This window comes from Microcaecilia unicolor, chromosome 7 (assembly GCF_901765095.1).
Source record: "Microcaecilia unicolor chromosome 7, aMicUni1.1, whole genome shotgun sequence".
In the NCBI taxonomy this organism is placed as follows: Eukaryota; Metazoa; Chordata; class Amphibia; order Gymnophiona; family Siphonopidae; genus Microcaecilia; species Microcaecilia unicolor.
This window is the reverse complement of record NC_044037.1, coordinates 152,986,237-153,002,344: the sequence shown is the minus strand read 5'-3', so window position 1 is coordinate 153,002,344 and position 16,108 is coordinate 152,986,237. Positions and strand designations below refer to the sequence as shown.

The following is a 16,108-nucleotide window of genomic DNA, read 5'->3' as shown; positions in this document are numbered from 1 at the left end:
TCCTGGAGTAGCCTAGTGGTTGGTACAGTGGTCGGTATAGAGAAGGAAACCCCAAGCTCATATCCCACTCAACTGGTACACTTAAAAAGAGATGATAGAACCTCTGTCCATGTGGGTGTTGTCTACAGACCTCCAACACAATTGGAAGAATTAGAAAAAGACCTGATCGCAGATATTCAAAAGTTGGGAAAGAAGAGAGAGGTGCTGTTGCGGGGAGATTTCAATCTGCCGGATGTAGATGGAAGGTTCCGTCTGCGGAATCAGAAAGAAGTAGAGAGATTGTGGATGCTTTCCAAAGTGCTCTGCTCAGACAAATGGTCATGGAACCCACGAGGGAGGAAGCGACGCTGGATCTGGTGCTCACAAATGCGGATAGCGTGTCAAATGTCCGAGTGGGTGCCACCTGGGCGGCAGTGACCATCAAACGGTTTGGTTTGCATATGACGGCTGAAGAGGAGGGTTGCCACTCAAAACTCAAAGTCCTGGATTTCAGCGTGCTGACCTTTAGTAAATGGGGGAATACCTAAGGAAGGAGCTGATGGGCTGGGAGGACGTACGAGAAGTGGAAGGACAGTGGTCCAGGCTGAAAGAAGCTATAAATAGGGCCACGAACCTTTATGTAAGGAAAGTAAATAAAAGCAAGAGAAAAGGAAACCTCTATGGTTCTCCAAAGCAAGTGGCTGAGAAAATAAAGGCTAAAGAGTTCGCATTCCAGAATACAAAAAACTCAAGACGGGAACACGGGTGTGGAATACCGGAGGAAACTGAAAGAAGCCAAGAGAGAGGTCCGTCTGGCGGAAAGCGCAAGCGGAAGAACAAATGGCTAGAAAGGTAAGGAGGGGGCGACAAAAATTTCTTCAGGTATATTAGTGAAAGGAGAACGACTAAAAGGGAATTGTGAGACTAAAAGATACTGCAAACCGCTATGTAGATAATGATGAAGAAAAGGCAAATTGCTAAATAGATACTTTTGTTCTGTTTTTATCTGAAGAAAATCCGGGAGAGAAGGACCACGATGGACTGGCAAAAGTTCATTTGAGAATGGAGTGGATATAGCACCGTTCACGGAAGAGAGTGTGTATCAACAACTAGAAAACTAAGGTGGACAAAGCCATGGGACCGGATGGGATCCACCCCAGGATATTGAGGGAACTCAGAGAGGTTCTGGCGGGTCCTCTTAAAGATTTGTTTAATAAATCCTTAGAAATGGGAGAGGTTCCGAGGGATTGGTGGTCCCTCTTCACAAAAGTGGTGATAGGGAAGAAGCTGGAAACTACAGGCCGGTAAAGCCTCACTTCGATTATTGGAAAGTAATGGAAGCGATGCTGAAGGAAAGGATAGTGAATTTCCTGGAAGAAAATGAATTGCAAGATCCGAGACAACATGGTTTTACCAAAGGGAAATCGTGCCAAACGAATCTCATTGAATTCTTTGATTGGGTGACCGGGAGAATAGAACCGTGGACGTGCTATAGACGTAATCTACTTAGATTTCAGCAAGGCTTTTGACACGGTTCCCCACAGGGAGGCTCTTAAATAAATGATGGGCTGAAGAAAGGACCCAAAGTGGTGAACTGGATTAGGAACTGGTGGACGGACAGGCGCCAGAGGGTGTTGGTGAATGGAGTTCGCTCGGAGGAGGGAAGGGTGAGTAGTGGAGTGCCTCAGGGATCCGTGCTGGGGCCGATTCTGTTTAATATATTTGTGAGTGACATTGCCGAAGGGTTAGAAGGTAAAGTTTGCCTATTTGCGGATGATACTAAGATTTGTAACACAGTGGACACCCCGGAGGGAGTGGAAAACATGAAAAAGGATCTGAAAAAGCTAGAAGAATGGTCTAAGGTTTGGCAATTAAAATTCAATGCGAAGAAATGCAAAGTGATGCACTTAGGGAGTAGAAATCCAAGAGAGGCGTATGTGTTAGGCGGGTGAGAGTCTGCTAGGTACGGATGGGGAGAGGGATCTTGGGTGATAGTATCTGAGGATCTGAAGGCGATGAAACAGTGTGACAAGGCGGTGGGCTTAGCTAGAAGGTTACTAGGCTGTATAGAGAGAGGTGTGACCAGCAGAAGAAAAGACGGTGTTGATACCCCTGTACAAGTCGTTGGTGAGGCCCCACCTGGAGTATTGTGTTCAGTTTTGGAGGGCCGTATCTTGCTAAGGATGTAAAAAGAATTGAAGCGGTGCAAAGAAAAGCTACGATGATGGTATGGGATTTGCATTACAAGACGTATGAGGAGGAGACTTGCGGACCTGAACATGTATACCCTGGAGGAAAGGAGGAACAGGGGTGATATGATACGACGTTCAAATATTTGACAGGTATTAATCCGCAAAAGAACCTTTTCCGGAGTTGCGAAGGCGGTAATAGAACGAGAGGGCATGAAATGAGATTGAAGGGGGCAGACTCAAGAAGAATGTCAGGAAGTATTTTTTCACGGAGAGGGTGGTGGATGCTTGGAATGCCCTCCCGCGGTAGATGGTGGAGATGAAAACGGTAACGGAATTCAAACATGCGTGGGATAAACATAAAGGAATCCTGTGCAGAAGGAAGGGATCCTCAGGAGTTTAGCCTAGAATGGGTGGCAGAGCTGGTGGTTGGGAGGCGGGGCTAGTGCTGGGCAGACATATACAGTCTGTGCTGGGGCTGGTGGTTGGGAGGCGGGACTAGTGCTGGGCAGACTTATATGGTCTGTGCCAGAGCTGGTGGTTGGGAGGCGGGGTTGGTGGTTGGGAGGCGGGGATAGGGCTGGCCAGACTTATACGGTCTGTGCACTGAAGAGGACAGTACAAATAAAAAGTAGCACATATGAATTTATCTTCTTGGGCAGACTGGATGGACCGTGCAGGTCTTTTTCTGCGTCATCTACTATGTTACTATGTTACTTGTGGTGGAAAGTATAAACCGTCCAAAACCCACCAAACACCTACTTGTCTCGTTTCGAATACTGTGAGCCCTTGGGTCCTGCTGGAGGTGCAGAAACCACTGGCCTCCAAAGGACAGCCAGACAACCCCTAACTTCACCCGCGGCGACCACCGTTCACTGGGAGTTGAGCCCCCAGCTGCAGGCGGCAATGGGACTTCAGGAAACCACAGGGGTCAGCGAATTGGCCTAACAAGAGAGGCAGGAGCAAGCAGAGATGGTCAGAAACAAGCAGTATTCAAGGTTGGCAGCAAACTAGGATAGTCAGGAACAAGCAGTAGTCAGGGCTGGCAGCAAACAAGGATAATTAGGAACAAGCAGTAAAGTCCAGAACCAGGAATACCGACAACAGATCCACGCGCACTGCAACTACCCTGGAACAGAGCAGTAGTCGAAGCACAGAAGGGCTGAAGGCAGGGCCCTAAATAGGGAAGCAATCTGAGTCAACCCATGCTCAGCTGTATCCAACATGGCTGCCCCCATAGGAGATCCTCCCAAGACCAAATATGGAGTTCCTTCCTTTTCTTGTTACTACAAGATGGCTGCCCTCTCCTGAGCTAGCCAAGATGGCTGCTGCCCTTGCTCCAAGTCGGATGACGGCTGCTGGACTAGGAAAACCGAAATATAGCTGATTCCTCTGAGTTAACCAAGATGGCCGTGGTCTTGCTCCAAGCTAGATGATGCCTGCCAGGCTTAGGAAACCGAACCAAACCTTCCTAAGCCTGATCCTCCTCCCTTTCTGAGGAGCCTGTGGCCGGTTCCAGTCGGGGGGAGCGCCGAACAGGTGAGGAACGTGACACTACTGTACCCACAAATAGGTGATACTTGTAGCCAAAAGGGCTTTTGCAGTGGTGTAGTACAGTAGGTTTTTTAGTGGGTTTTGGAGGGCTCAACATACAATAAAAGGGAGTAATGGTGAGATGTGTGCCTGGGACCTTTTATGTGATGTCCACTACAGTGCTCCCTAGGGTGCCTAACTGCTTTGCTGGGATGTCTGTGTGGCCAGAGTACTAAGAAAAAACAAAAAAATAGACGTTTTTCTGGTTTGAAAATCACTATGTTCGCCACTTGATTTTTGGACATTTTCAGCAAAACGTTCAAAATCGGATTTAGACATCATATTGAAAATGCTCTCCAGATGTAGGAAGGTTTTAGATGAAGTGGTTCCTGTATTTTTGAAGAAAGGTTCAGGTATGAAGAAGTTTAGTTGGTTTAATGGGGTATTGTTGTCAGGAAAAAGGAAATGATGGAAGCTTGAGAGGCAATGGCGTAAGGACCAAATAGAGATAAACAGGAATATATGGAGGAAAACAGTAAATGAATGTAAAACAATGATTAGGCGAGCCAAATTAGAATATTTTATATCTCAAGTAAGAAACGATTCCTTGGATACAGAAACAGTATTGACCACACTACTTTCAGAAGTCAGGCAAGAAAATAGTGTTGGAAAATGAGTTCTTTTGATGCAGTTTCACATGTCCAGTGCATTTGATATGGTGGATCATGATATCTTCCTGGGCTTGTTTGAATTATTATGGTATTGGAAGAATGGTCCTGGACTGGTTCAGGGTTTTTTAATGAGTAGATCTTACCAGGTGAAAATGGCATTGTCTTCAGCCTGTATATCAAAATGTGTAGTTTCTCAAGCTTCACCTATCTCATCTATATTATTTAAAATAATTATGTCATCTCTGGGGAAGAAACCATCTTTTATGGATTTTCATCCCTTGATATATGCGAATGATATCACAATATAAAACCCTTTTTGAGGTGATATCCAGAATACAGTTTCAGAGGTGAAGAAAGGATTAGACTCTGTGGAATTATGGGCCTCAACTTTTACACTGAAGATGAACAAGGAAAAAACTAAATTTCGGGTGCTTAGTAGCTCTTTCAATGCATTGACCATAAACAATCTGTGCATTGATAAGTGTCTTACTTTTGAACCCCCAAAACAGACAACTGCTGTTAAAAAAGTTTTAAGTTATTATGGAAACTCAGACGTATTAGATCAAACTTTACTTCTAATACATTCCATTTAATTGTTCAAATGATGATGGTATTGGCCAACACTGATTACAGTAACATTATTTATCTGAAATGTAAGGAGGTTGTTCTGAAGAAACAATGATATTAAATACAGCAGTGTGATTTTTGCAAGATAAAGAAGCAATAATGAAAATTTATTATAAGGCAAGAGATACAAGTTTTTATGGAAGGAAAATCTCTATTTTCATAGATGTGTCTAAATGGACTCAAATAAGAAGGCAATTTTTGGAATTAAAGCAGTCAGTAACTTCAGTAGGAGCTACCTTTCAACAGTGATTCCCATACAAAATATGTTTTCATGAGCATCTCAGTTAAGATTTTCCTAGAAGGTAAAGGTGTAACTTTTTGTCCTTACTATATCTGGATGTAGAATTAATAATTTGAGTATTAATGTCCCTACTTATCTTTGTTGAAATTGTTAAGGGATTTTTTTCTCCTTTCTTTTCTTCATGCTGGCCACTTTCCCATGGCCTTTTTGGATCATCTTCAGACTTATTTTCGAAAGAGAAGGACGCCCATCTTTCGACACAAATCAAAAGATGGGTGTCCTTCTCACAGGGTCGCCCAAATCGGGATAATGGAAAGCCAATTTTGGGCGTCACCAACTGCTTTCCGTCGCGGGGATGACCAAAGTTCCTGGGGGCATGTCGGAAAAAAAAGGGCGTACCTGACGAACACTTGGACGACTTTACCTGGTCCTATTTTTCTTACAACCAAGCCACAAAAAGGTGCTCGAACTGACCAGATGACCACTGGAGGGAATCGGGGATGACCTCCCCTTACTCCCCCAGTGGTCACTAACCCCCTCCCACCCTCAAAAAATTTTTTAAATATTTTTTGCCAGCCTCTATGCCAGCCTCAAATATCATACCCAGCTCCACGACAGCAGTATGCAGGTCCCTGGAGCAGTTTTAGTGGGTGCAGTGCACTTCAGGCAGGCGGACCCAGGCCCATCCCCCCCACCTGTTACACTTGAGTTGGTAAATGTGAGCCCTTCAAAACCTACCAGAAACCCACTGTACCCACATCTAGATGTCCCCCTTCACCCATAAGGGCTATGGTAGTGGTGTACAGTTGTGGGGAGTGGGCTTTGGGGGGCTCAGCATACAAGGTAAGGAAGCTATGTACCTGGGAGCTTTTTCTGAAGTACACTGCAGTGCCCCCTAGGGTGCCCGGTTGGTGTCCTGGCATGTGAGGGGGACCAGTGCACTACAAATACTGGCTCCTCCCACAACTAAAGGTCTTGCATTTGGTAGTTTCTGAGATGGGCGTCCTTAGTTTCCATTATCGCCGAAAATCAGAAACGACCAAGTCTAAGGATGACCATCTCTAGGGACGACCTAAATATTAAGATTTGGGCGTCCCTGACCGTATTATCGAAACAATAGATGGACGCCGATCTTGTTTAGAAAATACGGGTTTCCCTTCCCTTCACCGGGATGTCATGCAAGGACGTCCTCAGGAAAACTTGGGCACCCCTTTCGATTATGCCCCTCTTTGTCTCCTTCCAGGTGGACTATAATCTTATTTTATTTTTCCTTTATCCATGTATTAGATGTTTATCATTCCTGAGCTTGTTTCTTGTTCAAAGATTTGTCTTTGTAAGATATTCTAATCGCAGAAAAAAAAAACAGCACCGCGAATGATATATAAGTTTCAAAATTTGAAAGGGTCACACCTTTATTTTTGAAACTACATTGGTTGCCTGTGAAATCTCTTTTAATTTGAAATATTTATTGATTTTTTCCAATAAGGCACAAAACAACATGGGAACCATAGAAACAACACATACATTATCCTTTCGAGAACCATAACAACAAGAACCCCTTCCCCTCCCCCTCCCACACACCCCCCTCCATCAACAGGAATCCCCCAAGACAAAGATAAATAGTAAAGCCTCCCTACTCACCCCCGCTCCCAAATGTCCTACTAACAACATGTGCCGTTGTTCCTTCAACATGTCGTCCATCTCCACTACCATCCCTCCCCCCCCAAACTATGAACCCACTGAAGAATCTTGGCCCAGTCTGTCAAGTGTTTCTCATACAGTCCTTTACGTTGTGCTATAAGGCGCTCCATCTCCACAAGCAACCACAGTTGGAGTTTCCAGTTGTTTAGAGATGAGTTCTCGGACGTTTTCCACTGGATTGCTATGACACAACGGGCAGCCACAAGACCCAAATGCTTGATCTGCTGATGCCACCATCCACCCAAGCAATTGGTCAGTCCCAGCAAGCGATGTTGTGGTGAAGCAGGAAAGTTAAGAGACAAGACCCCAGACAGTTCAGCACATACCCCTTTCGAGAAGACTTGTATGCAAGCACAGGACCACCGTATATGTAAAAGGTCCCCAGGTCATCCTCACAACACCAACACCAGTCTGAGGCTGTGGCAAACATACTCTGTAAACGTTGTGGAGTATAGTACCAATGTGTAACCACTTTGTATGCATTTTTCTGCATACCTCCAGGAAAATCTGCTTCTGCTCCCTGGATATAAAAACAACTCCCAGATCCAATGCAAGCCCTGTATAGTATCTCGAAGCACCACTATGAGCAAAGTTTGAAACAGAAAAAGGAAATGGGGTAAAGAACTCATTTTGTGCACAGATATTCAGCCCCACCACAAAAGCCACAACCCTTTCCACCACCCTAGAACCTGCTGGACCTGTTGCAATAATGCTGAATAATTGCACTGAAAAAGGGCTGAAAGATCCCTTTCTTGCCTACAGAGGTATGTTCCTGCTCTTTCACATATGAGGTGTCTCAATATTTACAATGTAAGCCTCTGTCCATACCTTGATGCACATTTATTTAGATAAGATTTTTAGTTTTACAGTCCACTGGTCAATTAGGAGTTGTTTTATGTTCTGTTCCAGTCCTCAGAAGTTGAAATCTGTTCTGTCTTTCTTATGTTTAGTCCCTTTTAGTTGTGTGTGCTTAGTTCTTTATGCTCTATTTTGTATTCTTTTTATGACATATATATGTATTTTTTTAGAATTCGATTGTGACCCCTGAAGCGTGTGGATTGTGCTGCTGAAACACCGACCGTGTCGGGTCCCTTTACTGTTGCTGCAAATAATGTGTATTTAAGCACCATTTCCTGTGTTGGATCATCCTTTGGCCAGCCTCTATTTTCTCCTTCTCATGCTATTCCTTCGTAGAGGTTCTTCCTGTTTGCTGTGCCTGTTATGGTTTCCAGAGATATTATTGCAGCCAGCTTCCATCACCATTTTAGTACTCCTGGATTTGCCACTCACAGTCAACCACAACTGCAAATGGGAACACCCAGTGACATTTATATCCATTATTGGAACAGGGTAACCTTTCTAAGGAAGCGCCATTTTTGTAAGGTAATCCACGTCATCTTGAAACACCATTACTTTTAATTCTTTCCAAGTAAAGTCCTTTTATTGGCGCGCTCTCTGCAACATACATTCTTTTGTGTCAAAATCCACAAAGAAGGCCACTATATCCAGAGGGTACCCCTCTTATGATGGCCCCATCCCTCTATGAGCTCTCAATACTTAAAATCACACTGGTCCAGGTCCGGGTCATCTTTTAAGAGTCTTGCAAATTTCAAGCACCGCTGCTTTGTTGTTCTTAAAAGCCTCAGTTTCTGGAATAACCTTGAAGAACAGATTAACTCTGCGAGATCTGTTTTCTAAATCCTCTATCTAGTCCCACAGCTCCTGTATCATGCTGCTCTCCCTATTGAGATCTGATCAAAAAGCCTTCACCTCCATTGACAAGGCAGTCACATGGTCCTCTGCTTGGCTGATACGCATGCCCAACTCTCCCACCTTCGTGCGGATCCTTGCCAATGCTTCCTGCACATCTTGGCAAACAGCTAACATTATCTGCTTCAATTTGTGAAATTAGCTCACCACATCCTTTTTAGATATTTCAGATCCCTTACCCCCCCCCCCCCCCCCCACGCCTGTCTAGGGTCTTCCTCCTCAGAATCGGATCCCGTCGCCACCATGTTGCGCTTAGCACTAGGATCCGCCATCACATCTAGCTTCGGAAGGTCCCCTGTCTCGGCTATATAATGAAATCCTTCCAATCTCTTGCAGGTTGACATCTTGCCCCATCGCAGGTGCACTTTCTCAGGCCCAGTAACAAGCAATCGGGATGGATAATTGCAAAAAAACCACTATAGACCCAACAGACCTCTATCTTCATGCAGCCATCTCCTAGCATAATATCACTCCCTCCCTCGTGCCTGTGGAATCTCGTTTAATTTTTAAGTTATGTTCTTTAATTTTTTGCATTATACAAAGATTGGCCCCTAGTAATATTTTGTAGTTTATTAATCTATCTGCCAGAAATCAGCTTTTAGGGATCTCCTAATTTTACATTATCCAAATCCAAGGAAATTATTTATAAAACAATTTCTTCAGCAATGTTCTCCTATATCAAGCTGCTAGGTGGTGGAATGATGTCAAACTAGTTATATCCGATTTCGTAAGTTGTTAAAGACTTACCTATGTCAGAAGTTTGTTGTTCTAAGATAACTATAAATATTAGCAATGCTATTGTTTCAGTAATGCATTTCCTGGGTAATGCTCATGCTCTTAATTTTTGTAAGTTATACTGAACTCTTGAGGTGAGTGTGGGATATAAATGTCCTAATGTAATATAAATAGGACAGTCTACCAAGAAGATTACTTACTATACAGTTTATTAGCCTGGTGAACAGGGAGCTAAAATATATTGTCAAGGGTCACAATCAAGTCACTGGCAGAGTTTCGATTTGAAGTGAAGCACAGGGAAATCAAGGAGCAATTTCCAAGTTTGAGACAGTAGCAGAACTGGAATCATACAGTTTGGCATCCCTAAAGTTCTTTTGTTTCTTTCCTACTTACACCTCTTTCTTGGTAACTAGGGGGTCCTTTTACTAAGGTGCGCTGAAAAATGGGCTGCGCTAGTGTAGGCGTGTGTTTTGGGTGCACGCAGATCCATTTTTCAGCGCGCCTGTAAAAAAAGGCCTTTTTAAAATTTTTGCCTAAAATGGACATGCAGCAAAATAAAAATTGGCATGCCTACATTTTGGGTCTGAGACCTTACTGCCACCCATTGACGTAGCGGTAAGGTCTCATGTGGTAACCGTGCGGTGATCATCTACGCGTATAAAATGCCAATTACCGCCCAGGTTCCACCAAGCGCAGGAAAATAAAAATTATTTTCCGGCACATGTAGCGGACGTACGTAAAAAACAAAATTACCATCCGGTAGCTGGGCATTAACTCCAAATTCACATGCATAGGACAAGCATACATGCCTATGCGGCTTAGTAAAAGGGCCCCTATATGTAAGATTTCAAGTAAGTAAAAATTTAAAAAAGGCCTAATTATATCAAATACCATTGGCCATACTTCAGATGAGGTGGTGCATTATTTACCTGCCATCAGTCAGGTCCTTCTTTTTCTTTCTCCTGAATTTCTTTTTGTTTTTTTTCTTTTTCTGAAAATCATAAGAGGTCATGTTATCATAAGTACTACAGGTTACCAAAACATCTCGTAGCAAAAACCAGCTTTAGCATTCATCACATCAATGCAATTCAGTGAAATTAGATGATAGCTTTAACCAATTTTGTCTAGTGGTACATTACAGGGCTAAATTTATAACTATGTCTGACTTTCAAGGCCCTTAATGGAAATGGGCCAGGGTACTTGAAGAATAGGATCTCCCTCTTCGCACCTCCAAGGTTGCTAAGGGACTCCAAAGAATATCCCTAACCATACTCTCTTCAACAGAAATCACATGATGAGTAGCCCAAATTTCTAGATAACACTCCCAATGGTTTTGCTTAATGCAAGATTATCTCTACTTCAGGAAGCAATGTCTTGCAAGTGTGCTGCTGCGGCTAAGAAAGCAAATAGAATGTTAGGTATTATTAGGAAAGGAAAACAAAAATGAGGACATTATAATGCCATTGTATCGCTCCATGGTGCGACCGCACCTCGAATATTGTGTTCAATTCTGGTCGCCGCATCTCAAAAAAGATATAGTGGAATTAGAAAAGGTGCAGAGAAGGACAACGGAAATGATAAAGGGGATGGGACGACTTCCCTATGAGGAAAGGCTAAAGCGGCTAGGGCTCTTCAGCTTGGAGAAAAGGCGGCTGAGGGGATATATAATAGAAGTCTATAAAATAATTAGTGGAGTTGAATGGGTAGACATGAATCATCTGTTTATGCTTTCCAAAAATACCAGGACTAGGTTGCATGCGCTGAAGCTACAATCTAAAACGAATCGGAGAAACTTTTTCATCACTCAACGTGTAATTAAACTCTGGAATTTGTTGCCAGAGAATGTGGTAAAGGTGATTAGCTTAGCAGAGTTTAAAAAAGGTTTGGATGCCCCTCCAAAGGGACACCACCTTGTAAGTGGTGGAGGGGCTTCCGTGTTTCAATGACTCAGAGGGCTGTGCTGTAGGGTTGCCCATATCAGACAGGCCTCTGAGGAGAAACCAGACAAAGAGTGTCCCAACCTGGAGGATCCAAGATGGCATTGAGGGAGGACGTACGCTAGTTGAGTTCCCGTTTTACACCAGAATGCCTGAAGAAGAGGGCGCGCTCCCCAGAGAATGGGGAAGAGAAAAGGCAAAGCCGTGGTGCTGTCCTCCTCGAACACGGCTGGGGTTCCCACCACTTCTCAGTTTATTTTGGAGATTCGGGGTCATAACGTCGGGGATATCGGTTCTTGCTTCGGGGAACAGCAAGGCTTTATTGCCGAATCTCAGTGGAGGGAGTGTCTTTGAGTCCCCCTGTTGGCATGACCCCTCCAAGACCCGGAAATAGTAATGCTTCGCTATGGAGGTCAATAATGGAAACGCCCGAAGTGGCTTAGGATTTTCATGTGACCCGAGGAGGTCCTGGCGCAGCATCAACTCGGATAATAAACCAACTGGGGGATTGGAGAGTGAGCTCTTCCCCACGAAGATATCTGGAGCGGTTTCTGTGGAGAAATTGGACTTGGTGAAGCCAATAATGTCATAATTGTCACATCTGTGGCCGTGACCACCCTCAGACTTACCTTGTTCCTGGGGGTCAGCTTCCTAGCTGGCTCCTGTTTCTTCTGTCTGTCCTTTCTGAGCTAGGTCTGGCTCTCTGTGCTGGCTGCATCCAGCAGCATGACATTAATTGCCTCTATACTGCACCTGTGCGTGTTGCCTGGGTTAGCTCTCTCTCTCTCTGTGTGCTGGCTGCTTCCAGCATGACTCTAATTGCTTCACTACACTACACCTGGGTGTGGGAAGCCTCTCTGTGTTTCACTGTGCTTTCTGCCTGCTCTGTGGTTTGTGCCTGAACAGCCTCCGTAGTGCTTAGAGATTGCTGCAGCTGTGCCTTTGGTGTTGAAGGGCTTTATTAAGCACTTAGAGACTGCAGCCTTTGCCTTTGCATTGCCAATGCCTCCGCAGTGCCTTAGGTCCCGAGGTTAGTGTGCTGTTTGCACAGTTAGCTTTCCTTGTCTTTTCTTGTGGGCTTCCATCCCTTCTGCTTTGCGAGTTACTATCACCTGTGGGCCTTGCCTTCTGGCCCTTCTGTGTTTATTGCTCTGTGGGCTTTCAGCCTTTCTGTGTATATTATTCTCTGTGGGCTTCTAGCCTTTCTGTTATCCCTGTGCAGTGGTGCTGCCCCCTGTCTGAGGTTGGTCAGCGGTTGATGCTGCAGCCATTTCTCTCCTTTCTATCTGTTAGCTACTGTAGCTCCAGTCTAACCCTTCCTCTGGCAAGCGTAGCTGTCATTCTCATTCTCTTGAGCTTAGCTTGTATGTAGCTCCTGTGTCCTCTTCCCTGCCTGTCTGCCTTGCTTTAGCCTAGGTACCTGGGAGCACCGCTGGATCCTGACTCCGGTTGTTCCTGTTGCTGGTTCCAGTTCTGGTTTTCCTGTAAGCCCTACCGGCTGCTCGAACCTGAGGGCTCAACCCTCGGGGAAAGGCAGCTAAGCGTAGGTGAAGCCTACTCCAGTGTGTTCCGGTCCGGTGCGTTCCAGTCCCGAGTGTTCCAGTGCAGGACTCCAGTCCGGGGTTCCAGTCCAGCCTTGTCTCTTCTCTGCTCCGAAGGTGATCTTGCCTGCCACTGCCGCTCCTCGGCCGTGGTCCAAGGACTCACATACCCAGGGTTCCCGGGGAAGAAGCCTGACAGAATGCCAAGGTCCTCGAGAACACGACAATAATGGACGTACTATATGAACTGCAGCAGAATGTGAATAACTCTGTTCTTCAGATGTTTAAAATTTTTCACCATCCAGCTTATAATCGAACGAGAAAAACGCCCAAGTTCCGACCTAAATCGGGAGATGGGCGTTTATCTCACAAAAACGAATAACGCGGTATAATCAAAAGCCAAATTTGGGACGCTTTCAACTGCACTCCGTCGCGGATGCGGACAAAGTTGACGGGGGCGTGTCGTAGGCGTGTCGAAGGCGGAACTGGGGCGTGGTTATCGGGCGAACAGAGATGGGCGCCCTTTTGCCGATAATGGAAGAAAGATATGCGAATTTAGCGAGAATTTAGGGCACTTTTCCTGGACCCTGTTTTTCCACGAATAAGGCCCCAAAAAGTGCCCTAAATGACCAGATGACCACTGGAGGGAATCGGGGATGACCTCCCCGGACTCCCCCAGTGGTCACTAACCCCCTCCCAGCACAAAATATGACGTTTCACAACTTTTTATTTTCACCCTCAAATGTCATACCCACCTCCCTGGCAGCAGTATGCAGGTTACTGGAGCACTTATTAGGGGGTGCAGTGGACTTCAGGCAGGTGGACCCAGGCCCATCCCCCCCCTACCTGTTACAATTGTGCTGCTTAATGCGTTAGTCGTCCAACCCCCCCAAACCCACTGTACCCACATGTAGGTGCCCCCCCTTCACCCCTTAGGGCTATAGTAATGGTGTAAACTTGTGGGCAGTGGGTTTTGAGGGGGTTTTGGGAGGCTCAACACACAAGGGAAGGGTGCTATGCACCTGGGAGCTCTTTTACCTTTTTTTTTGTTTTGTAAAAGTGCCCCCTAGGGTGCCCGGTTGGTGTTCTGGCATGTGAGGGGGACTAGTGCACTACGAATCATGGCCCCTCCCACGAACAAATGCCTTGGATGTATTCGTTTTTGAGCTGGGCGCTTTCATTTTCCATTATCACTGAATAACAAAAACGCCCAGCTCACAAAGTAGCGAATAACATATGGGCGTCTATTTTTTCGAAAATACGGTTGGGTCCGCCCCTTCACGGACCCGTTCTCGGAGATAAACGCCCATGGAGATAGGCGTTTTCGTTCGATTATGCCCCTCCATGTGACTTAAAGAATTTATATTAATACTTATCTAACAAAGTGGAAGTCCAAGATATAAAAATAGAGACTTTGATTATGGAAATGGCTTCTCTATGAAAGTCAGATAATTTGGTAATGAAGAATAGTTATCTTTCTTGTAAAAATTGGAATTTCTGGAGAACCAATTAAGGGAAAATAACTTGAGAATGATAAATTTACCTATAATATCCTATATATCAGCTACTGAATTCTTGAAGAAATATTTCTCTGATACTTTGCTAATACCTTCTGATAGCCACCTTTTGGTGACTAAAATTATATTTCCTTTAAAATCTTCTTTATCAGAGAAAAGAGATGTAAGTTTGTTTAACTGACGTTTTGGAAAATTCAGAAGTCATAGATAGAGTTATTATTAGTGACTTTCGTCTTTGATTTAGATAGGAACAATGTTTTGAAATTGTATTTCCAATACATGGTTGATAGTTTTTTGGGTTCAAAGATGCATATATTTCCTGACACATCAAGGGAATCGCAGACTGTGAGGTGTGAGGTCTTGGCTTTTAAGCCAGGAATCATTGCCCTAGGTGGGACCTTCCTAGCGCGATTCCCTTGTAAGTGTTTTATTTCCTTATTACTTATTTGTTTGAACCTAAGAAATTATAAGAGTTTGTGGAAACAGATGAAGAATCCTCTGCAGCAACTTCCTTCAGTTACCACTGTACCGGCTGCAATAACCGATTAACCTTCTTCCCTCAGAAAATGTGACGTTTAAGATTAACCATTTTGAGTTTTTCTTATTTTCTTTGATTGTTTCCTGATCTTGGATCTTCCAATTGTGGACAATTATGTAAATATATATTGTTGAGAGAAAATGTTTTCCTTTTTATATTAATTTCTGTATTTCCTTACATTTATGTGATAAATGTGAATGTAATTAAGTAAAATGATAAATAAATAAAAAAAAAAACTCTGCTAAGCTTACTGCCTTCACCACGTTCTCCTTTCCTCCAGAGTATACATGTTTAGTTCAGCAAGTCTCTCCTCATACGTCTTGTAACGCAAATCCCTTACCATTCTCGTAGCTTTTCTTTGCACCGCTTCAATTCTTTTTACATCCTTCGCAAGGTACGGCCTCCAAAACTGAACACAATACTCTAGGTGGGGCCTCACCAACGACTTATACAGGGGCATCAACACCTCCCTTCTTCTGCTGGTCACACCTCTCTCTATACAGCCTAACAACCTTCTAACTACGGCCACCGCCTTGTCACACTGTTTCGTCACCTTCAGATCCTCAGATACTATCACCCCAAGATCCCTCTCCCCGTCCGTACCTATCAGATTCTCCCCGCCTAACACATACATCTCCCGAGGGTTTCTATTCCCTAAGTGCATCACTTTGCATTTCTTCGCATTGAATTTTAATTGCCAAACCTTAGACCATTCTTCTAGCTTCCTCAGATCCTTTTTCATGTTTTCCACTCCCTCCCGGGTGTCCACTCTGTTGCAGATCTTAGTATCATCCGCAAATAGGCAAACTTTACCTTCTAACCTTTCGGCAATGTCACTCACAAATATATTGAACAGAATCGGTCCCAGCACCGATCCCTGAGGCACACCACTACTCACCTTTCCCTCCTCCGAGCGAATTCCATTCACCACCACCCTCTGGCTTCTGTCCGTCAACCAGTTCTTAATCCAGTTCACCACTTCGGGTCCTATCTTCAGCCCATCCAGTTTATTTAAGAGCCTCCTGTGGGGAACCGTGTCAAAAGCTTTGCTGAAATCTAAGTAGATCACGTCCATAGCTCATCCCTGATTCAATTCTCCTGTCACCCAATCAAAGAACTCAATGAGATT

The 16,108-nt window shown here is 44.5% G+C and overlaps 1 protein-coding gene across 1 annotated transcript in view; it reads right to left on the bottom strand.

Moving 5' to 3' along the window:
• Nucleotides 1–16,108, bottom strand: part of IQCA1 (IQ motif containing with AAA domain 1) — an 827,164-nt gene that overhangs the window by 271,129 nt on the left and 539,927 nt on the right. The window contains exon 12 of the mRNA XM_030209164.1: nt 10,376–10,437. Coding sequence (XP_030065024.1) covers nt 10,376–10,437 — 62 coding nt within the window. The remainder of the gene's footprint in view (nt 1–10,375; nt 10,438–16,108) is intronic.